The sequence below is a fragment of the Columba livia genome, chromosome 2, assembly GCF_036013475.1.
Source record: "Columba livia isolate bColLiv1 breed racing homer chromosome 2, bColLiv1.pat.W.v2, whole genome shotgun sequence".
Classification (NCBI taxonomy): domain Eukaryota; kingdom Metazoa; phylum Chordata; class Aves; order Columbiformes; family Columbidae; genus Columba; species Columba livia.
Genome location: NC_088603.1, coordinates 45,484,024 through 45,508,134, shown reverse-complemented (window position 1 = coordinate 45,508,134; position 24,111 = coordinate 45,484,024). Strand labels below are relative to the sequence as shown.

The window sequence follows — 24,111 nt, the reverse complement described above, 5'->3', positions numbered from 1 at the left end:
ACATGGATGTCTCCCTACAAGACTTCATTTTGAGCTGCAACTGCGTTGTTCAGGCAAGAAACTGAATCATAATCATATTTTAATGTGAGGTGCTAAGAGGTCTCCCATCAGCAATCATCACTCACCTTGGCAGGGCTTTCTGTAAGAGAAGAACTATCTTCTGTAGCTATCCTTGATGTTCTGAATAAAGAACATTTTGCTTGTAGCAGTCTGCTTTTTGACCCCTTCATTTCATGCTCTTTTTCAGAGGATGTGCTGGGTAAAGATGCTGGGGAGTGTGCAATATGCCTGGAAGAGCTGCAGCAAGGAGATACTATAGCACGGCTGCCTTGCCTCTGCATATACCATAAAGGGCAAGTATTCCTCAGGATGCATATAAAATTCCTCGTGGTTGCATGTAGTGGGTAACTCATCTAAGGGCTACTTAAAGGAACGCTAAAACTAAGTTGCTTTTTACATTTAAAAAAACAAACAACAAAGAAACAAGAGCAGCAACCCTAAAGATGTTTTTAAAATGACATCTTTCTGCATCTCCACCAATGTATTTGAAGTCAGTTTTCCCTCCTATGGTCTTCTCATGGTTACATGAAAAGCCCACAGGAAAAATAAGGCAAAATCACCTGTATGGGGAAGGAATGCACATCATGGCTGTGGAGCTTAGGTTCTGTGTACCTAAGTTTTGTCAGATACTAATAGATTTTTGGGGGGAGGAATGGAAACACTTTTTAAACCTGTTTGATATTTGTTTTCACGAATAACTGTACCTGCAGGAAGTAAAATGTCAATGAAAGATGAAAGCAAGTTGATAGTGTTAGTAGCGAAGTAACCTGTGTATAATAGCTGAATAGTAACTTGTAAAGTGCATCCTTAGAGAATTTTAACACTTAGGAAATTTAGTTTTTCAACAACGTTTAATATCCAAATATTACCGTGGTTTGGGGTTATTAAATTTTCCAATGATGTATGTGCTATACATATACTTACTTGTATAATACAAAATCTTGCTAGTCATTTACATTATGAGAAACCAGTTTATATTTATATCTTACAGCTAAATGTTACAGAGATATTCATGACAACTGTTTTCATTTTTGTCTTGCATCTCACAGCTGCATAGATGAATGGTTTGAAGTAAATAGATCTTGCCCTGAGCATCCATCAGATTAAGACAAGATTCATGTTTTTAGGTAATATTAATTTTTAGATGCGTACACTTCAACCATAAATATCTTGATTATCTAAAATAACTTTTTATGCTATTTTTTTAGTTTGTGAATTTGCTACTGTGTCTCAGAACTGCAATATTAATCAGTAAGTATTGACGTATATTGCAATATGTAAAAGGTTTCTGCATCCTTATATGGCATGGTCTGAAATGATGTATTCCAATTTTAATACTGGAAAGTGGCAAGTCAGTGCCAATAAAACTTTAGCATTAACTTTTAAAGAGTATTTTTTCCATGGAAATGAAGCAGAATTAAAAGATACAATTGTGTAATTTTGGATTGTTCCATGAGTGCTGGCATTTATTTCTGACGGAAAGCTTTTGGAATTATACGAAGAAGTTGAAACTAGATATTTTCAAAACCACTTTTATGTTAATGCATTCCAGAATGTTTAAAATAAATAAATAAATATGTTATCATATTTCTGTCCATCCCATCTCACGGAGGTTCACATTTTTCCAGCTTATATTTTGTGTTAATGATTGCAGATCTGCAATCAGTGTCAAAGGTTTAAAGGCTGGGTTTATTCTTTTAATGGACTAGTTTGAAAACTTTATCTTGCATTAAACTACTGCCCCCTAAGCGCTGCAAAACATACCAACAATCAGCGTGGTTCTTAGAGAAATGGAGATAGCTGAAATTCTGGCTGGTAGCTGAGGGTTTAGTTTTGTTGTTCTGATGGAAATTTTTTTTTAAATCTGAAGACTTTGGCATTTGTTTGGCCATTTGTTTCATCTTCCTCATGAGTCTTTGCTGCAGGTCACATTGTGGTGCAGTGGTTGTTGCAGGGGTAGCAGAGAGAACCTGAAGGCAGGTTCCCTGCTACAGGGATAATTGTTTCAACCTCAGGGCAGTGTTAGCCGAAATTCATAAACAAACGCTTTTCCTGTTGTGCCCCCAACAACTGAATTGTGGAAGAAGCCTCCATGCTGTCGATGAGCACATTTGTCTCTGCACACGCTCGTGGGTGTTCTAACCTCTTGTTAAATTGGATTTGTTTTATTTCACAGCAGAGTTAGTGATAACTGGGGGCTTAGGGAAAAGGGGAAGGAAAACACGGTGGTTGTACTCATGCTGTCTGAGTGTGTTATACACTGAAACAGCTGAAATGATGGTACTTTGTCTTCTGTTTTTTCAACAGCTGCTTCCACTGATCAGAAAACATTGGAGATTTGAGGTTCCCGTGCTGAACACAGCGTGCCTGGCTTGAGACTTACTGTTCTTTGTGGCTGAAAAAGGCAAAGATGGACAGTGACACGGAAAAAGCGTTGCAGACACCGGTCACTTGCCAGCAGCGCTCGGTATACCAAACACTCACGCAAAGAACACACAGGGATCTTGAAAATGCTGCACATTCTGTAACAATCGACTCCCCACAGACATTACTGACACTATTTTGTACCGAAGGCCAAAGTTCCTAATTTCAGCCTAACTTGTGGTTCTGTGAAGAAGCGGGTTATTGGACAGGTTTCCTGCTGCCTTGAGCGAAAGCGGAGACGTTCGATACGTGCTATCTGAGACCCTTGCAGGAGGATGACCCTGGTTCGGAGCGGGGAACGTTTTCACCTTCTTGTTGGCTGAAGAAGAGTAAATGGCAAACTAAATATAATCTAACAGTGTGACCTTAATTTACTGAATTCACACCCTGTTTTACGTTCTTCACTTTTTTCAAGAACAGAAAACATAAACTCCTCTGCATAGGAATACTGTATTTCAAAATTTTGTAACTAAATCTTTGTCACAATGCAGTCCAAAGAGTAAAACCAGGACAGGTAACTAATTTATATTGATGAAGCTATAGGGATTGTTGAAATCTGCACATTGTGTCGCTATTTAAGTAACTAAAACTTCTCTTTTACTGCTCGTGAGTAAAAACAACAACAAAAATGCAGCAAAGCAAAATCTTACAGCTATGCAACTTTTTTTTAAATAGGAAAAAAAAAGAAGAATTACCAATTTTAAGTGCTGCCAGTTAAGGTAATTTGTTTAACGGGTATTTTTTTAAAAATGTTTCAGGTAATTATTTTGTTGTACTATTCTCATCTCCAGGCTGCCTCCTGAGGTGTAAACGAATAGCTGCAAATGTGGGCACAGCAAGAGGTTTTTATAGGCATGGGTTGAGATAACATCGAGGTAGGATTTGTGTTTCATTTTTAAAACACGTGTAAGTTTGTGTTTCCTTGTTTGGATTATTTTTTTTTAGGTGGCAGGATCTGTAATACTTTGCATCTAAATCCTTGGTCTCTTCATGTGGAGACCGGCATTCGACGGTGGTTTTTGGTGCTTGTTGGTTTTGGTTGGTGGGGTTTTAAAAATTTCTTTAAATGCACCTGCATTTGTTTAATTTATCATTATTTTGCTGTATTATATTGATATAACCAGGGCTCCACGAACAAGGGATGTCTCTGGTGGGGTACACCAGGTAAAACTGTGGATAACTATTAGTTCCCATAAAATATCACAGTTTTAAAAAAACAAAGACGGGGGGCAGTGGGGGGAAAGCCAAACTGGAACAGATATCAGGGCTGAGAAGCATACTTTTGCATCAAGAATTAATCATAGTAGTTTCTGCATTTCACAGCACAGGGAAGAGTTTATAAATATTTATTACCAATAGCATTTTTAGTGAGTTTCAATAGTTAAAATAAATTGCACAACACTTTGAACATTTTTTTCTTGTATATCCGTAATTCTGCTTTTTTAAAGTACATAATTCTCTCTGTTGCTACTGTGATTCATATCAAAAAGGGCACAGAACAGGAGCAACTGCTGCTATCTGGAGAACAAGTGTGGTGCATGTTACTAAGCTCTTCTCCCTTGCTTGCAGAACAATTCTTGCAATTCTTTTTCTCCTGAATGTTGCTCTGTAAAATGCCTTTGTTATGCTGCAAATCTGAAAGAGTCCAAAGTAGGTAATTGTCATGATCGCTCGTGCAGTTTCCACATTTTTGGGCTTGCATCACCGGTTTCAGCTGAATCTGTAAGTGTGGGGCCCTGTTGTATTCTCTTTTTCAGTGGGAGCAGAATCATTTTGTCACACTTCCAATTCTGTAGTCACATCAAATGTACAGTCGTTCCCTGTACAGATTCCTTTTTAGCTGAGAATATTTGTGTTGCCTTGTATTATCTTGGGGGGGAGGGAGGGAATGAGGAATTACAGCACCTGCAATACCCCGACAGTGGTGTTGCCTGCAGGCCCACGTTCCCAAGGTTTTAAATTCCTGCTGTCTTCTAAAAGTAAAGCTTTTTTCATTTGCATTGATTTAAAGTTTACTGTTGGCTTCATGCCTACAGAAACTCACCTGTAATAATGTAAAGGGAGTAGGTAAGTGTTTTGGTGTCCTGTGCTCCGAGGTCATAGATAGCCTTTGGCTTGGGAATTAAGTAGGTGAATATTGTAAACATAAATCTCTTTACAACTTAAGCTCAGTTTTGGTCGTTCATATTTCTAGTTTGGTTACTTTTTTGGGTTTTTTTGTTTTGTGTTTTTTTTTTTTTTAAAAAAAAACCTTAATTTTCTGTATTCAGATGCAAGTAGCTGGTTTGAAGACCCAGCAGTTATCCCTGCCATCCTGCACTTAGGCCCAGTGTCTGAAAAGCAACCCGCTAGTGATCACACTGGTGTGTGGTTTTGCAGGCAAGAGTGTGTTGCTGCTTCCATGAGCACAGTAGAGCAGCAATACCCTGGATTATTTGAAGAACTGATACGAGGTCAGCCTTAGATCCTAGTTTGGCATTCTTGGTGTCCATAAATCTCTTCTGAAAGGCTACAGGAGGTTTTCTGGTATCAGAACCTGTAATATAGGCCAAGCCTAGAATGACCCTGGAAGCATGAAAGTGATGCTTGGGTTTGCAAACACCTGTGGAGACTCACCTGTGTCAGCTTTCTGTCGCCAGCTATGTTGGTCAGCTGGCGATGACCATGCTGTAGATGTAGTTCTAGTCATAGGCAACACCTTTGTTTCAAGAATGTTCTCACAGAGGTCCTGAGTCATTGTGCTTCAGAAGGGGAAAATAAACACCAAACAAGTCCTGTGTCTTGATCAAGGAACACCACGCTCGTCCACAAGAAGCAATAACTTAAATTGCGGTGCGATATGCTTCTTTGTCTGTAAATATCTTGAGATTGCCAATTCTGTGCTGTTTCAGAGTATTTTCTGTCATCTGGCCTATGTCTTCCCTAAGTATGTAAGAGTGTGAAATAATTCCCATACTCAGGTCTGCCATAAACATGCTGCTTGCCAGAGGGGAAGAGTAGACTCAACACTGTCTTGAAATGTGGGATTTTCTGAATTTGTAACGTATCCGCGTATTTTGAGTAGTAACTTGAGTTTCGAAGTTTGTAGTGGAGGTAGCTATGAGTTGGATTGTATATAGCCCTACTGCATCCAATACCAAGAGAAACACGCTACTGTCAGCACAGGGCACCCATTGTCCTGTCTCTTATAAAGCAGCATATATAAAATAACACTTGCCTTTTGAAGGAGGTAGCTAATTTTCATTCAATGTGTACATTCAGTGGTGAGTTCAGTGAGACATAAAAGCAAAAATACAGAGCACGCTGCAGATTTGTGGTATTTTAGTTTGGGGAAGAATAAAGCAGAAAACAGACCGTCTTATTAGTAATTAATTTTACTTTCATATTCAAGGGTAAGTGTACCGCAGTATTTTGAAATGGAACATGTAGGTAATGTACAAAGATATGGGTGTATACTTGTGACCTTTTTTCTCCCCTACTCCTCACTCTTTATGATGCAAAGGAGGTTTTTTGACTTAATCTTGAGATTTATACATTTATCCTACTTCTTAATGCTAGGAGCACTGACTTCTTAGTTAAGTGTTTGCTGAAAGTCTGGAGAGCTGGTAAAACTGACTCCCAGAAGACTAAAATCTCAGCACATGTGGGAAAGATAATTTTTATGCAGAAATGTGGGTCCTCGGTGTTTCTGGTTGGATAATGTCTAATACGTAAGATGTGCTTATGGATGCTTTTAGTATGTCGCCTTTTCCATGTGAGGGCTTCAGAAACTTGCTGCGTTTCTCCCGCGTCCCACCAAAAGCAGGGAACGTGGCACCTGAATGTCACCGCTATCTGTACGTAAACAGCAACAAAGCACACATTGCTTTTGAAGTAGGCCATGATCTCTCTGAGTTTCTGTGAATCTTAGCTGCTTTTCCATATTGAAAGAGAATATTTGTGTGCAAATCCGGTATTGCTTTTTTGTACCTGATTTTGCTGTACAGTTGGGAGTCTCCTGCCGAGAGACGACCTGATACTTGGGAATGAAGAAGTGCTACTATGAATCTTCCAGCTCATCTTTGCCAGAGGAGGATTATCTCATTAGGCCATATCCCCTTAATTTTTTAACATTTGGACGGGCTTTCCATTGGCATCGGCAAAAGTAACGTCAGAGGTTGTAGCTGAAAGAGGGGATTTTGTTAGGGGTTTGCTTCAACCCAGCCAAAACCGCTTTTTCCTGCAGCGGTGTCATCAGCTTGTACCACTTCTTGTTGTTCCAAATACTCTTAATATGAGAAATTAGTTATAGAACCGTGTCCAGATTTTGTCTTCTAAATGTAAAACTTCTGTGATGTTTCTCCATATAAATTAACCTGCTTCTGAAGTCAGGTTGAAGGTGTTTTAGCCCTTAAGGGGAAAAAAGAAAAAGATAATCCTTTCTCTCAAGTTGTCTCAAGTTGCATTTGTTTATCTGACTGGGCAGCTCAGCTGGCTTCCCACGCTGCTGCATCGTGTTCTGTAAAGTCATTTCTCAATTAAGTACATCAGAGCTGATGACGGGATAAACCATAAAATGACCTGACTGTGGGGCATTATTAGTTGCTGTAGATTTGCTCAGGTAAACAACCGCAGGAATAGCCGGCACCTGAAAAAGGCTGGATTTGGCTCTGTCTTGGATCTAAGAAGGTGCTGGTGCACAAGAAGCAGAGGGCAGCGAGCCCGCTAGCTGATCCTTCTGGCAGCTTTTAATCTCTGTATGTTTGTTTGAGAGACTTTTGCCCTTGGGTGTGCTTTGGCAAAGATTTTGCAACGATAAGTAGGATTTGCTTGATTCTGGCAGAGTTTCAAGTCTAAGTAACCCAACGTTGCAAGAATCTAATCTGTTGCTGAAGCCTGTTCCTCCTGTTTTCCCTCAAGTCTATCCCTTTCATTGCTAATTTGTTACATTTAATAGTAAACACTTCTCAACACGCCTGGTCACAAGCTCTCAAGGTGTGAAATGCTAACCGGAGACATCAAAGGGTGATTCTGTGCTCTTCCTGTATATATTAAGATGAAGCTGAAGTATTTGTTATCGTACAGTCAAGAATTCTCTCTCCTAACTGATATTGCCAAAGCACTATAACTTTCAAGGAAGAAGGGAGGTGGCTTAGCTGTAGAGGGGATGTTTTAATAAACTACTTGATTTTAAAAGCTGCAGCATCAGTGCTGAATGAGTGGTGATCCGGAATTAACCTCATCACTTGATTGCAAATCTCATTCTGGCTCTTCCTGCCCTTTGGCAGGTACCCGCTGGTAGGGAGCAGAGTGGATATTCCCCCTTTTTATTGGATGCCTCTGCCCACAGAGCTAACCCTGCCCACAAGGAGTTAGAGGGAACTCCATGCTAGCTTCTGAAATGCCACCCATATGCGCAGTGGTAATGGACAAGACGTCTTCCTTCATTACCCAGAGCAGAAATCAGAATGTAATTTGCAATGTCTAATGTAAAACATGTTTGTATTTTTTTTTAATTGAGCGGTATGATTGCAAGTTGACTTAAGTTGTCCTAAGGTACTCTTTTCAGTGGTTTGCCAGTACATAGTCATGAATGAAAATATTTTTTTATTGATTTTTAGGTTGTATGTTTAACATTCCATTCATGTAAAATATGTACAAATATATGTAATAAATCTTTTGAAGCACACTTTTCTTCACACTTTCCAGGTGATTTTTTTTTCAATATTAGTGAAAGAGGCCTCACTATGGCCTCTGTGTGTCTGTGCTGCACACCAAACCGAAGCAGAGGAAGGAAAAGCAACACGTGGTATACAGTCACAGCTAAAAAAGCAACTTGTTATCTTGCCTGTCTGCTGTTCTGCAGGCAGGAGTGCAGACCCTTCGGGCAGCCCCTGGCCCCTCTCAGAGCCCCTGTTTGCGCTCTTGCCTGTGTCCTGCTAAGCGGCTGCGTGACCAGCTCTCATCCAGCTGGCTGGGCTGGGCTGGTGAAGCAGAGCTGATGGAACTGCTGTCCTGCCAGGGTGGCTGGTGGCTGCAGGTGTCTCTGCTTGATGTGTCCTCTGGTGATCCTCAGCACACACAGTGGCCTTCAAGGTGAGCAGAAATGAGAACTGCCAGGTCTGGAGGGTGGGAAACTTATGCAGGTGGTTTAAAACGAGTAGGAAAAAAACAAAGACCAAAAGAAGAAGGGCCAAACAGCCCTTTCTCATCACCCAGGGAGTGGGAAGCTCCATCGAACTATCAAGCTAAGCTGAGTACGCTGCTTGTTCCTTCAGAATCCTTTCCCTAAGAGCACTTGTTCTTCCTCCTAAAATGCTTCACACTGTCCTCTTTAAGATTGACTCCCTGCCCATGGCTGGGCAGTGCGTGGATCTCGTTGTCCCCAGTGGTCACCAAAGCTCTCTTGTCTGTCACTAAACAGCTGGGAGGAGGCTGCTACAACAAGCTGCCGCAGAGCCGTGTTGCTGGAGGAGGGAGTTTCTGCCCAGAGCCACGGAGGGTGTTAAATCATTCTCCAGCTGAGCTCTCTGGCAAAGGCAAAGCACTGGGAACCTCCTCCCGGGGCAGCAGCTGCAGCTACCGGAGCTCACATCGTCTCCACTGCTGCAGGGAACCGTGGGGACAGAGACACGACCACGTTATTTACTCCCCACCTTTCCTGCAGCCCTGGTGCTAAAAGTGAGATGAGGAGGGATGCACAGATGAGCCACGTGCTACTGAGGACACGCAGGTTTTTGATGGTGTATGGTCTAAGTCTGCCGGGGGAAGAGGCCGATTTTACACCCCTTCCTCCGCACTAGTTGGGGGTGGAGCAAAATCAAAGTGCATTTCACCAAGGTTATGTGCAGCACCAGTGGGGAAAATGAAAGGAGTTCACTCTCCGGGCAAGAAACAGCTTTTCTGATGTTGGCATGTTGCATCTCAGCCCAACAGGGTGCTGCTCCCAGCTGGGTTGGATGTCAGCAGGCTGGTAATAGCTGCTGGTGGAATGTGATGCAAGTATTTATTGCACAGGTTCCTCTGAGGCTGGGTGTCCATCCTCGCTTGCTCCATTTTGGGGAGAAACCTTCTGGTGTGGGTAGAGGTAGCAGAACCCCTTGTTAAAGCATGGTGATAGTTACAACCCTCACAATTCTCTCTGTGGGAGATGGTAGTTTTAATGCATGAATTATTCAAGTCTGCATCAAGAGACAGTTGGATGTAATTACTAAGGAACGTGTTCACATCTCTTGCTCGTGTAACTTCCCCCCTCACACCCTCCCCAGTCACCTTCTGGGAAGCCTGAATTCCTTCATTGCCAGTAATTCCTGTGTTTTTCTCCTCAGTCTCGAGCCATATTATGGAAGCAATTGATAACTAGTTAGAGCCGCATTTGGCTTCGCATCAGGAAAATCTGCTGGAAATTATTCCAGTTCAGTAGGTACAGGATTTCATGCGTGGAATTTAAATTAGTGGCATCTGTTGGTATCATGTCCTGCGCTCCTTCCTACGGCCGGGACATGCTGCCTCTGCCCCAAGTTACTTGCCCTGGGGGTAAACGGGTGGCTGGTGCCAGGCTGTTCCCAGGGGCTGCCAGCGTGAGATGGTGATGCTGCATGTCTGTCTGTGTGTGTGTGTGTCCCCACTACCGCTCGCTGTTGCTTGTTACAGCCAGTGCCTGCATCTGGAGGCAGCGTTGCTTTTAGTGGGAAGGGCAGCAACACCTGCAGCAAAGGGAGAGAGGGGAGAGTCCCCTGCAGCAGCTGGAGCTAAATGGGGACATTTTCTCCCCTGGCTTTTGAGTGCCCTGTGCTGGAAGGTCCCGTGCTCCTTCTGAGGCTACAAGAGCTGAGCAATGTCTGTGCCTGGGGGGCTCAGGCTGGAGCCTGCTGGTCTCTGTGCGCATCACTCCGTGTATCTGTTTAGTTGAGGAGGTGCAGGGAGAGCGGCGTCTGCATCCAAAAAGCCAAACAAGCCCATAGAGGACACTGCTTGTGAGGTGCTGTGCAGCTCGTGCCCATTGTCTCTTTGCCAGCCGGCCACTGGACAAGAAGCCTCGGCAAAAGTCAAGTGAGACGGCATTTTCCAGTCCTCATTCAATAAAGCATCTGTTTTCTGAGGGGGATGAGATCAGGGACGCGTGGGGGCAGGGAGGAGGGTTTGACATAAATAAATAATTGTGTAAAGCCCATCCCCAGTTGACGCAAGATGACTCACTCCTCGTAAAGGCAAGAGCATAGAGGAGGCAGATATTAAAAGCACAGGGATGGGTCCTCAGACAAGCTCAGTGGAGACTGCAGGTGCTTGGTGCCTTTCTGGATTGGGCTCTTTATGTTTTGAGTCATGTTTTGCTGACCTTCTGCCCTGCTTTTTGTTTTCACTCTAGTTACAGATTTCTTTGTTTGAACACGGGTTTAAATTGTAACAAAGACTTTCTTCCCTCCACCTCCTTCCATTCCTAGTTACTTCTTTAAGCTGGCTTCAAACAGAAGGGAAACCCAAAGCCTCTGTCTGAGCCTGGACAGGTTTTGTCACCAAGGAGAATGACCTGTGGTGTCTCCTCACTCACTCCCTGCCTCAGTGGACTCCCTGCCTGAGTGACTTCTAAAGGGGGCAGCTTTCCTTTTCACAAGTCACCTGGGCCAGGATTAACATCTGCTAAACTCAGGATTAAGGAGTCTGGCAGGTAATGGAATCATGAAAACTTGACAGCTTCATTTACTCCAGCCTGTGAGGTCTAAGCCTCCTGGCTCACAAGGTTTTAGCAGCTAATTAACTTGCTGTATAGGATGAATCCACAGAAGCAAGTAGTTGGGAATAATTTAGTTGTTTGCAAAGGGTTGGCTAGAGCTGCAGCTCCATCTCTCTCCCCCATGGGAGCAGAGCAGGCACTTCTGCCTGGGCTGGTTTGCTCTTGGGCACAGCTCGCTGTAGAGTTGCAAGTGGCCAATCGGCTGAGCCACCAGCAGACACCTGAGGGGCCAGCTGCCCGTGTTGGGGGCCAGGACAGGGGAAGCACAGCACCTTTCTCAGCAAAGGTTCTCAAATCCAGGCTCACCTGCGCTGCACTGAACTGCCCCTGGGAAAGGGTGCTAAGCTTGGGGAAAGGGTCAGTTCATTCCTCTTTGGTGCGTGGGGCTGCTGCCCCCCAAGCACAGCTGGGGCCGTGAAAGCCGGTGGCTCTGGGGTGAGGGAATAAGAGGAGCCAACAAAGCAGGAAAACTGTGTCCAGTGAAGTGACAGAGCCGCTCCCATGTGAATGACCCTGAGCTGTGCTGTTCCACGTGTGAGGCTTGGGCTGGGACAAGGTCAGGGCGAGGGCTGGGATCTGGACTCCAGGCCGTGCCTTAGCAGCTTTGCTGGGTGGAGAAAACGTGGTGGCGGTTACCAGCAGGACAGCCAGAGCCAGGGAAACACCTACTTCTTCTCCCCTGTACTTGACACCCATTTCTGCATCTTCCATTTCTACATGCCTCCAGAAGGTCCCAGCCTCCCACAGCTCTTGGGAAGTCCCCAGTTCAGCAGCCTGGGTGCCAGCAGCAGCTGCAGACCCCGGCACTACAAGGGTTCAGGTATCACCACCTTAACGCCTCGCTTGACCCCCGAAGGCGCTGAGCTGGGTGGGTGAGGTGGCATCAGCCCTGCCGGGAATCTCCTGCTTTCTGGTGTGGTCACCCAGGGATTCCCCTCAGAGCAGATGTGTGAGGGTGCAGGACACCCCCCTCTTTCCCAATATAAAGCAATGGCTGTAGTTTTTGCCACTGCCTGACAACAAGACCAGTTTTTATTCCCTCACCTGCCATGATGCTTCTGAAGCTGAACCTGCTCATCTCTCTGAAGCACCAGTGCTCCTTTCAAGTCCAGCTGCATACCTGAGGCAAGTTATTTCAAAACATGGCAGCTCGTGCCCTTGCCTCTCATTCACCTCTGGGAGAGGACAGTTAACCTCGGCCCTGCTGAGATTCATGGAGGATTTGAATGTGAGTTCTTCAGGACAAAAGAGGGGCCTCCCCAGCACCCAAGGCCCTTCCTGCAGCCTCCTGCCATTTGTCCCCACCTGCGGAAGAGAGGAAGGACTTGCTGCTCTTGCTACATCATGTTTTTAGAAGCGTTGTTCATCCCACAAGGCAACGGAGAGCCCCCAGCAAGGGAACAGAAACCATCTCCTGTGAGTACATTCATGGTCCCCCGGTGCAGCAGGCAGCTCCCAACCCTGCCTCTGTTTTCATCTAGCATGATCCTGCTGTTTTGTTTTTACCTCCTCAAGCAACAGTCAGGTGCTTTGCGCACAGCTGCAGCTTTTTGCTGCTAAGATTATTTGTTCCATTAGTTGAAAACTGAGTGGCTCTTGCAGCAACCTCTCCTTCCTCACGGCATGCCCGTCCCTTGCTGCCTTGGCTCTGATGCCTTCACTCCCAAGTGCAGCCATATATACAGTTTTGCAATTTTTCCTTTGCCTTAGGTAAGGGAAGGAAGTGAAGCCCCAGGGAAGCAGGGGTGCGTCTCTCACAGCCTTTCAGCGTCAATGCTGCTCCCACAGCATGGATGGGATATTGGGATCCTGCGCTGGCTGTGGTGGAAGACCAAGGGCTGCGAGTCTTGAACTGGAGATGCAGGTCTGACACCCCATTAGTGGCACTAAACCAGGCTCAGATCCTTTCCCGAAGACCTGGCAGTGTGTGACAGTGTGGGGCAGCGCTGTGTTGCAGCTGGAGCATCTTTCTCATGTGGAGAGACTGAGAGAGCTGGGTCTGTTCAACCTGGAGAAGGCTGAGAGGGGATCTCATCAATGGTTATAAATATCTGAAGGGCTGGTGTCAAGAGGATGGGGCCAGATTCCTTTCAGCAGTGCCCAACAAGAGGATGAGGGGCAATGGGCACAGACTGAAGCAAAGGAGGTTCCTTCTAAAAATGAAGAGAAACTTCTTTACTGTGAGGGTGCCAGAGCACTGGCCAGAGAGGTTGTGGAGTCTCCTCTGGAGACATTCAGCATCTGTCTGGACACATTCCTGTGTGATGTGCTCTGGGTGAACCTGCTTTAGCAGGTGGGTTGGACTAGATGATCTCCAGAGGTCCCTTCCAACCCCAACCATTCTGTGATTCTGTGTGTGTGATTCTTTGGGGGCTACTCTGTTATTGGGCACCACCAGCAATCGCACACAGGGTGCACCAGCAAAATGAGTGTTGCACCTTGAGCCAGCAAGAGCTTGCCCCTAGCAGCGGGTGGAAACACAGTGAGTTCCTGCAGCCAGTGCTGGATACAGCACGGCAGCAGAGTGTGAAACCATCGTGGTTTCCCCTCTGGCCCCTAACTGGGTAGGAACCTGCTGCTAGAAAGTTCTCTCGGGGACAGTGGCAGCTGCGAGTGCCCTTCTCCAGCTGTGGCAGGTCCCCTCTCCCGCCTGCAGCCACAGTTAGTGAGGCTGTCACGGTCCCATTGTGATATAGCCAAGTATCTGCTTGACAGGGCTTCAGCAGAGCCAAAGCACTTGCAGGCAGCCTGTCGGAGTTCTTTAAAAAGCTGTTTATTATCACAGTGGACAAGTGGAAGAAACATAACGCCGCGTTCAGAGAAGGTCTTAGCAAATTACAAACAAGTCTTAAAAAAAAGTTACAGTTGTCTCTGAACTTGAGTAAACAAGGGTCTGGCTTCAAGCTGCAAATGCTCTGGCGCACTCCACAAATAGTCCAGTAAGACTACGAAGAAAGAATCGCAGCCTGAAATACTGTGCTCATCAGCAAGGAAACTCCAGCTGCTCCCAGAGCAGCAACCCCTTTCCCCAGCAGCAGCTTCCCAAAGCTGTGACATGCTGTGGGGCACAGACCCTCTGCCCTGGGCGAGCTGGGAGCAGGATGCTGTGAAACTCCTTGGTGTTGTCAAAGCCACACTGAGCTGTGCTCAGATCATCAGTCCAGCCTAAATGAGTGCTCACAGCCCAAAATCGCCTCTGCAATGAGTGGCTGTGACTGGCACGGTCACTGGCACCATCATCGGTGCCAAACTCTGTCCTGTGTGGAGCTGGGATTGATTCTGCCACCACTTAACTCTGAGTTCAGTGGCTGCAGCCCCATAGATGCTCCTGTCCCTGAACACGGTGACCTGGCTGTTAACAGCCGGGCATGTAACAGGATTTGCAACGGGGTTGGGGTTGTTGTCTCGCTCCAAAAGCTGCTCTGGACCAAAAACAAAAGGGGCAGAAGTGTCTGCACTGGAAAGCTTGGAGAGAACTGTCAGGGACACTTTGTACTGCTCTAGCCTACTGGTGAAATGAGGACAGGGGCTGGAGTTTTAAATGATATTTTCTACCAGGTAAATTAGCAAGTAATTCAATTATTAGAGCAAACTGAGAGCACTCTGCCTTTCAACACAGGCAAATGCCACCTCTGGTGAAGGCCCTTCTGCACCACTGTTTCCTCCCTGCCATGAGGGCAGGGTGGCCAAACAGGAATAACATTTTGGTAGTGCACAGTTGTCCGACTTGTTAAAGTCGCTGAGAAGCCTTTAAATGACTGGCTTGGGCAGATCCTTTCACTGTTGAACTCCAGCTCTTCAGTAACTGTGTTCCCTTTTGCCTCTGCAAACAAATGGCTCAGGTGCAGAGATCATTCACGTTAGCTGACTTTCCCCTGGTACAGGCCAAAAGCCTCATCTGTCTCCCTGTGAAAAATCAGTGCTGATATCATGGACAGGGAGGCAAAGCCACTCAAAAATAATGAGCACTAAGTTCTTCTTCTTCTTTTTTTTTTTTTTTTTTAAAAAAAAGAAGAAACAAACTGTGGGTTTGGTGAAAAGCTGTGACTTTGAAAATGTGTTGGGGAGCTGAAGGGAACAGACAGAATTGGGGCTTGGGAAACATCAGCTATCACCTAGAAATGGAGAAACTCCAACCTACAAAGCAAACCTTCTTTCATGTTTTGCTTTATGAGGCAGATTTGGGAGATGGGAAGGTGAGGGCTCATTGGTTTGGCATTTTAACTGGAGACTCTTCTTCCAGCCTACCAAGGTTTTGTGGGTAAGGCAGCGACCGGAGAATTGTTTCTCCAAGTTTTGCAGGGGTGGTAACACAGAAGAAGGAAAAGGGATCGTGCTTTTCCGTTTTAGGTTCCTTGTACACACTGTGGGGTAGAATTTGAGTTTACCTTTATACAGCATGTCACATTTACACACACACAAAATATAAATACACCATTCCTTTGCAAACGTTTTTTTTTTAAGTGCATCTGAAGTTACACTCCCTAAACGCTAATTGCGGGGGGGGGAAATAATGTTTTCTTGCTGGTTTTTACCATTGCTACCTGCCCTTTGCCTCGCTCCTTCCACTAATTCAAGTGCAGAATAAAAGCTTTCCAAGCAAATCTCAGTCCTTCTCTGTGCTTACATGTTGCTGGGAGAAGGGATTTCTACTTGTCACAATTGATTTTCAATCATCCTTTCTCCCCACTGAAGCTGGGCAACTCACTACTGCTGTATTGCCACCGGCACGGCATCTCGGCCGAGAGCCAAGGCACTGAACAGCCTGCTAATTAATATTTCACATTTATCTCCAGGCCCCCTCCCCAGAACAAACACTGTGCAAACAGGAGGTAGCAGTTTCTCTCCAGCCCTCGGGAAATTTTCAGCAGAAGTGTTTTTACTGCCAGTTTTATGCTTTTACTGTGATGGCAGTAAGGACTTCTGGTTGTACGAAAGAAAATGTATTGGCTTCAACACAAAAAAAAAGATTATTGAAAGTAATCCGAGCCTGATGTATCCATTTCTCAAAAAAACACAACAACAAAAAAGCGCCAGCATCTACACCACTGCCTGGAGACAGAGGAGAAATAAGGGCTTAATTTCTAGACAGAAGAAAGGTATTAATGTTGAAAACACTGGTACCACACAATGATTAGAGATGGATTCTGCTCCAAATAAAGCTATGTGTGTTCATTTTAATTTATGAGCAGATAATACTGCGAGCTTGTGGAGTTTGTGCGTCTTGCGCCCTTTCTTGCATATATATGTGTGTGTGTGTATATTTATGTATATAAATAAGTTAGCGATTATTTACATCAGTGTACAGAATAAATCTAAACTCAATTATCAAACTGCATACACCTGCCAGCAGATTTGGTCTGTTAACACTTTGCATTTCATCTTCAAAGCCCCAAACAAGCATTAATTATTTACCCAGGCAACTTCCCACTCACCAAAAGGATTACGAAAAACAGGCAGGGGAAGGGGTGGTGCTGAGGGAGTACGGCATGTTCATAAAAAGGCAGCTAATCACGTTTCTCTCTCCTGCCATGAGCACTGCAGAATTGTACCTTTATAAACTCCGCAGTCCAAGCGTAGGAGTAACCTTTGTAACATGACACTTGTCAAAATGGGAAAGTCCTCATTCAAAAGCAAACGATGCGTTTGTCGTTTTCAAAAGCTTTGGCCTCTTCTTGGCTTATCAGGTTCCCATTCAAACTGGAGGGGAAAAATAAAAAGGATGTGAAAGTAAGGTAGAGACTGTTGCTCATCCTCTATTTTCCCAAGGTTTTGGAGCAGAACCACAGTTTGCAATGCCGTGTGAGCCACGTGCTTCTCAAAGGGCCACCGTTGGGAACCAGGCCCAGAGAGGCCACAGCAAAGATGAGGAATAAGGCAAAAAACAGAAACAAACAAACAAACAAACAACAGAAAAAACAACTGAGCGATCACCTAAACTTCACTGAGCTGAAATCAGTGTTGGATACCCAGCTGTTTGCATTTCAGCAAGCAGCACAGAGCTGACAAAGGTTCTTACCACGCAGTGGGTTAGTTTAAAGAAATGTAAAGCCTTCGGAGCATTTCATGTCTTCCATGACAACATGGGAAATAAACTCTGTTAAGTACTCAGGTATTATTCACGTGAAATGACTTACAGTAACATTTTCAAGCCTGGCTACATAATCTATGTTGATATTTACACCCCTGAAAATGAGCAGCCTAGAAGGTGCAGATTTCAGAATTGCTGAAATCTATTAAACTATTCAGGCTTTTGAAATTATTCGGGTTAATTAACACCCCTGTAACTTCAGGCAAGAATCGAAAGAGATTTCGGTCTGAAGATTCAGAGTGATTCGAATGGGAATTGATGCCTCTTCTGCACAAGAAAGCTGACAGTGGCCTTTGAAAAAAAGCATCATTTCCACATCTCCAGAGAACCCACCAGTCAGGTAGTGAGTCATCGTCTTTCTAAGCAAGAATTCAGTGTCCTCTCGCTAAAACAAATATCTATATATATATTTAAAAATAAATTTCATGTTCAATAATAAAGCAGCGGTGCTAAAACCAGCACAGTCCTATTGACTCCTGAGCTCCTTGAGGTGAGGGAAGGAATGTGGTATTTGGCTTTGTGCCTTACGATGCACACGTGCGACTACGTGTTGCCTACCTGATCTAAAACAAGCAACTCTTAACAGAAAGTTAATACTTTTGCAGCTTAGCACTTTCAGTGTGTTTGGAGCACTGCCCAAAGAAAATCCAAGCACAAATACTATGAACCAAATCAGTAATGCTAATTAAATGTAACAATCTCATGCTTGTTGGGATTTAGCTCCTCAAAAGCATGAACATGTTCAGAAATTCAAAGATCAGGACAAGTGAAACTTGGTCTATAAATTTAGGGCCCAATTCTGCAAACAAACACACACGTTCTGCAAATCAGTGATACAGACGTGAACTAGCAAAACTGCTTGAGATTCGTAACACACAGGGAAGTGTTTCAATAACAGGGAGTTTTTACCTATTTGAAACCCGCAGCTGGAACTACAACCCTTGCCTCACATAAACTTGCTCTGAATTTTTTAGGCTGGAAAGCAGTGATGCCAGAAGTGTTTTAAAGGGAAATAAAGTTTACAAAGTGAGCCTTTGAGGAACAGATCTTTACCAGACTTCTTTAATAGCTGTGTTCTCCTTGAGAGCTTCACTGAGGTACTTCACCCCTTCGGCTGTAATTCGATTCTGGATAAGCCTAAAAAGAAAGCACTTCACGTCAAACTAACACACAAAGTAAGTTATATAAGCACACGCACAACCTTGCTGTCAAGCTTGCTGTCAAAGAGCAAAGCCGTCTGTTTGCCACAGGATGGTTGTGATTTCTGTCTGTGAGGATGGTACACAGTTCTGGTCAAATGCCACACGTACACTTTAAGAAACAGAGCCCAGAGCATTAGTCTTTTCCCTTAAATCTTGCATGTGGCTGCATTCTGGAGATACTGAGCTTAATTATATAGCTGACACATTTCTCCTAAGAGCCATTTACTACTGGTATGGGATTGAGATATTTGGATTCTGAGACAGACTAACCTCTTAGCTGTTTTCTTAAGAACACTGTGAGACATTTTTAAGTGATGTACAGAAAATTCTGAGTACAGACCCTGTGTAGACCCAGTGTTTTAGCAGTTATGATCTAGAGGTGGCCAAATCCTCCTGTCTTGACTATCAGACCAGCAAGATCTTTGAAAAACAAGGCACTGAATTTTACTCTGGTCTGAGCAGGTGCAAGTCCCAGGAAAGCCACCTTAGCAGCTATGAAGTCTGTCTCATCTGAGCTGAGGGAAAAAAATGATAGATCCTCAAGTAGCACAACTGATGAAGCAGCAGGTAATTTACTAACCACTGTAAACCATCCCCCTAGCTAAAAATGAGCAAAGCCCCCTCATCTGCATGAGTTTAGAAACACTCATCAGCCTAGCCTAACTCAATATTTACCTTTCAGCCTACCATAGCTGCACCGTTCAATGTGACCGGTGGCGTGAATCCCACAGGATTCAGGATGAGGCTGAAAATTTGAATGAATTGAAGGCTCTCTTAGGGAGGGAAGAAAGAAAGGAATGAAGGAGGCATTCCCATCAAAGGACTTTCCACACTTGGTAAATGAATCAAAATGCAAAGGGATCCAGTAGATGCTTTCAGCTACCAGAAAGAGATTTTAATTTTGCCTCAACTATCTGTATAGGTCACTACTTTCTGGAGGTATCCACTGGTATAACCAACAAAGTATGATATAAATATGTCTGCTGGCAGAAACCCTTGGACAACACTGAGCCATGGTAAAGACATGTGTCTAGATTACTGTGCCTGTGTTCATTGGGGAAATTTTTAGCATGAATTCAAACCAAACTGCTCAGTGAAGTATATCTGCAGCTGTGCAAAAAGAAATCAAGCCCTCCTCCTCTCTTTTTATTTTCAGGGTGATAGGCACCAGACCTTCTACTTGCTTTCAAAAGCAGCTACAAGTACTTGGCACCTCTGACAACCAGCTTGCTTCCTAAGGGGAGGGAACTAGGATGAATACAGCAGGGGATGCTGGAATCTGGTTAGCAAAGTCTTTGTAAAGGGACTCCATTGATTATGTTCTCTTGGTCACTTAGAATTAATGGGTGGCTATTTGTTTCACAGCCCACATCTGCCTGACTCCATCCACTAACAAATTCTTGTGAACCTCTGGGTTACAACAGGCAATGTTGTGTTTTCTTGGAGGTTTAACAAGTCTCTTTGTGATAGCTAGAAATAATCCCTGGTTTCTCGGGGATTTATGTCTTATAGATGAGTGTCTTACATGAGTGAAAGCACTAGTCCTACAAGAAAACATCGGGCAAAGGGGACATGTGTTTAAGCATCTGTCATGTAGGTTCTTGGTTGAAGAGTAAGAGTTGAGCTTGCTACTTTCATAGTGTGATGACAGATAGTAAGAATCATAGTAAGGTTATTCTATTCTAGCTGTCTGCTTGTATTTTTTTTTAAACTTTCATGTTTGAAGCCAGTACTGTTCCCCTAAGGAGAAACCAGTAGTTCAAAAGTTACCAGGACACACAAACAGCTTCAGCTTCTCCCTGTATGAAAGCAGGTTCAAAACACTAGACAGCAGCTTTATTAACTTTCCATTAGAACTGTCTACAACCAGTCAGCTGCATCCAGACTACGCACAGAAAGCTTACTGTGACCTACATAGACTTGGAAGGTGAAGCTTTAATGCAGCGACTGCCAAAGAGCCTGTGCCTCTGTGGAATGTAACTCACCATAAATGCACCAGTTTCTTGTTGACCTTCAGCATCTCTGCAAAACTCATTGCTGCCTCATCATCCAGCTCGTTTTTAGTCAACCTAAGTGAGAGAGAAAATGTTCACTTAGGATGTTGTGATTGTTTTTCAGCCTCCTGTTTTTCCAGCTTGTCTGTGACTTAGCTTTAGACAGCCAAAGGGGGATGTGCTGTTCCTGCCCTGAGCAATTTCTAAAGGCTGGACACAAAGAGATACTGAAGAGAAGCCCTGGAGGTAAAAGAGACAAGAGTATCAGATCTTTATTTCTCAGAGCAATGTTCTAATGATGCTTTTTTAGTGTCTAAAAGGTGGATGAAGTACAATGGAAAAAGAGAGGTAGAGACAACACTGAAAAGGTGCAAAAACTGGGGACAAAGAACTTGACTCTAGATGATGGAAGTGAGAGAAGATGGGGAAAGCACAATGGAGGGAACAGAGCAAAGCATGACACTGGGACACTGGAATGTGTCCTGAAGGACACGTGTTCCTGATCCATTACTCCAGTCCACATTTTTCCAAAGGGATATAGCTTATAGCTCGCTGGTAGTGAAAGCATAGGAGATGAGGGGAGGGAGAGAAGGAGGAGGGGATAGTAGGAAGTGATGGGATTGGAGAAAATAAAATTAGGTTGTGGCTTTCTCTGGAGAAAGGAGAAGTAGACCACAGTGTCAATTACCAGAATATTCTCACGGAGTTGTTGTGTTGCATAGCTTCAGCAATACTCTTGCCTCCCTCTGTCGTGATTCCATTGAATGCCAGACTGCAAAGTAAAGACACAAATGTGTGAGAAACAGCCAGAATCACTTGACCAATCACTGCCAAATACTAGTGAGTATCCTAGATGATCTGTTTCCCAGTTCTACGGTTCAGCATTTTGGGCATTTCAAAGGCTCACATACTTCACAAACCAGCAAGCTCCTACAACTTTTACAAGTGAGAACAGTTCACAGGCTGCAGTCTGAGTGCAGGTCTGTCATACAGGCCACAAGATTTGCTGTCAGTGAGTTGTACTATTGGGACTGACAGTAACGTTGCACCCCGTGATTTTTAAAGTCAAGGCTTTTAACAAGGACAAAGTGGTGTGCTTAGCAGTACACAGGTTTTTACAAGCATTTGTCCTCCCAAGTCCCTGTACAAACTGGGCACTTTGTCCTTTAAGTCCGTCAGGCACCTGAGTAACTCATTCTTCATCCAAACACAACACCTTCTGTTGTCTATGGAGAGATGAGCTTCTAAATGCATGTGTTCCATTACAAACCACAAACATTTCTTAGTCTGCCCTTCATTCTTTGAATAGACATTGGCAAAATCATCCAGTTCAAGTTATGCTCCAGGCTTTCGGAGTTCAAAAAGCATCTTCTCCCCTCAAAAGCCAGGCTGGAGCCTGGTCTCAAAAAAAGGTAGAATGGGGGATCACGTAGGGTAATGACACAAATATGTATTAGCACGAGTCCCTCCTAGCTTCAGCTGAAACTAGATATTCTCGGTCCATCACGATCGGCCCTGAAAACGGCAAATATGCTGAAGTAAACTAACGTAGTAGGGACTGTCTTCCCTCAGTCTTCACATAGAGCTACTGCTAGTGCTGTGAATTCAAATAATGAAGCAATATTAACAAGTGGAAGATAAAAATGAACTCAAGTGCAAGTACACTGCAGAGCAGAAGATTCACCCTGCACAGATGCCAGCAAAACCCAGCCCTAGCCAGCACAGTTACTTCTTATTTTTGCAAGCACATTCATCAGCATATCTGTTCCCATCCAAGAATCTCAGTTTGAAATGTTTTCTTTCAAGTCTGATGCGTCTGGATGGGTTCTGCAATTACAGGAAGACGGCTATTTCAGATAGCTTTTAAGTTTAAATATATCTAGGTCACTGCACCTGTTCAGCTTTTAATTTTTTAAGCCTGGCTATCCGCTTGCAGAAAGGAGGACAAGGCAACAGCTCTGAAATCCCTGGATCTGAAGTGGCAGCAATAAGCTCCCCAGAGATCCCCAAACTCCAAGCACCGTATTTCTAAAGAAACTAGTGCCATGTGCCACCTTGTGGGGAAACCCAGGAGCCTTGTCTGCTCCCTCATCATGGAGGCCCGTGGAAATGGGAGACAAATCGAAAGGATCACCAGGAACCCAGTGTTCCAGCTGTGTGGAGGAACACCAGAACAGCAGCAGTCACCACAGTAAGCATCTTTAAATCCCCACCCAGCATTTAAAAGTGTGGCAGGGGATGGGCTATTTCACATTGCTGGCTTCTCCCTGTGCTGTGCTACCAGCTTCACCCATGCCAGGGCTTCCAGAAGGCCAGTTTGAGATGAATCACTGAACTCCAGTGAGAACTACATCTCATTAGCACTGAAGTGGTGTAGCTCCACTGGGGTACAGGAAGAGCCTGAAATTAAGAATGCCCCAGTCCCTACCCAAACAGTTTCTCACCTAAAAATTACTTTGGTAAAAGCTGCTGTACCTTTGCAACAGAAACTGTTTTAACATTGAGCTCACTCGGAGTCCAATTCTGTGACAGCTGGTGCGTCCTTCTGCTAACGCTCCCAGATCAAAATGGCACCCACTGACCATGTGCTTTCACAAATGCCAGCAACTGTGCAGCACGAGGGGAGGAGGAGGTGCAGACAGAGGAAAGGATGCCAGCCCTGCAATATTTTTAACTTGCACAATGGCTGCACAGGGCTTTTTGTTTCAATCTGGCTTCTTCCTTGCATCAGGAGCCTGTTAGATATGAAGTGAAGACTGCAATACCAGATGGTGGTTCCAAACTAACGCTTGGTGGGAAAAGTCATCGCTTCGAAGCATGATGGGAAACCCAGCGCTACACTGAGCTGCCCAGCTCCGCTGGTGTTTTACCTCACATTTGTTAACGTGGGGTGGTTCCTCAGGGCCTGTGCAAACGCCTTTGCTCCTTCATCTCCAACGTGATTACCCCACATCCTGGTGAAGAGAAGAAACCAGGAGATAATCAGGTGTGCTGCTGTCCTGCCCCTTGGCATTGCGTTTTCCCTTTTTCTCTTCCCTCCCATCCCACTCAAGTTTTTCAGGCTTGCGAGAAAACTGGCAGGTACCCTCCCTGCTGAGCCAGGCGTGTTCCACTCCCTGCACACCATCCCATCAGCTTCTGCTGACTCACCAGTACCCTAAGGCCATAGCACAGAAGAAGCTCTAGGAGACAGCCTGCTGCAGCAGTGGTGCTTCTGGAATCACCTTCATAGAATCATAGAAGAGTTTGGGCTGCAAGGGAACTTCAAAGGTCATCTAGTCCAATCCCCCTGCCATGAGCAGGGACATCTTCAACTACATCAGGTTGCTCAGAGCCTGTCCAGCCTGGCCTTGAATGTCTCCAGGGATGGCAGGGCTGAGCAAACCCTTTGCAGCCCTGTACCCTTATGGGGTAAGGGAGTCTTGTGAGTACAGTGGGCTGCCATGAGAGATGAACACACAAAGTCCTAAACCTGATCATTTTCCTGCTCAGCATTTCCTCCCCATACTCCTGTCAGAGTTCTCCTGGGCACAGACTGGCTTTTACACAGTGCAATGTACACTTTTTGGGCAAGACTCCTCCTGGGCACAACTGCACCAGGACATGCATCCAAATGGGTGAGTTTCT

At 44.7% G+C, this 24,111-nt stretch overlaps 2 protein-coding genes across 10 annotated transcripts in view; one reads left to right on the top strand and one right to left on the bottom strand.

The window, feature by feature from the left end:
* The window catches only part of ZNRF2 (zinc and ring finger 2), a 60,045-nt gene extending 51,893 nt beyond the window's left edge, over nt 1-8,152 (top strand). For 2 of the 4 annotated variants that reach the window (XR_010470147.1, XR_010470148.1), the window contains exons 3-6: nt 248-353; nt 1,110-1,187; nt 1,269-1,311; nt 2,368-8,152. Coding sequence is in view for 1 of the 4 variants with exons in the window: in XM_065051652.1 (XP_064907724.1) it covers nt 248-353; nt 1,110-1,167 (164 nt within the window). In the remaining 3 variants the exon portion in view is untranslated. The remainder of the gene's footprint in view (nt 1-247; nt 354-1,109; nt 1,188-1,268; nt 1,312-2,367) is intronic. The other 2 variants (XR_010470149.1, XM_065051652.1) reach the window with 1 other exon arrangement.
* A 5,798-nt stretch (nt 8,153-13,950) lies between these two features.
* Nucleotides 13,951-24,111, bottom strand: part of NOD1 (nucleotide binding oligomerization domain containing 1) — a 31,405-nt gene continuing 21,244 nt past the window's right edge. For 4 of the 6 annotated variants that reach the window (XM_065051650.1, XM_065051647.1, XM_065051649.1 and 1 more), the window contains 5 exons: nt 23,355-23,438; nt 21,173-21,256; nt 20,476-20,559; nt 18,342-18,425; nt 13,951-16,897 (listed from right to left, as the gene is read on the bottom strand). In XM_065051650.1, the coding sequence (XP_064907722.1) occupies nt 16,825-16,897; nt 18,342-18,425; nt 20,476-20,559; nt 21,173-21,256; nt 23,355-23,438 (409 nt within the window). In that variant the 3' untranslated portion in view covers nt 13,951-16,824. Of the gene's footprint in view, nt 16,898-18,336; nt 18,426-20,475; nt 20,725-21,172; nt 21,257-23,354; nt 23,439-24,111 lie in introns of those variants that run through there. The other 2 variants (XR_010470145.1, XR_010470146.1) reach the window with 2 other exon arrangements.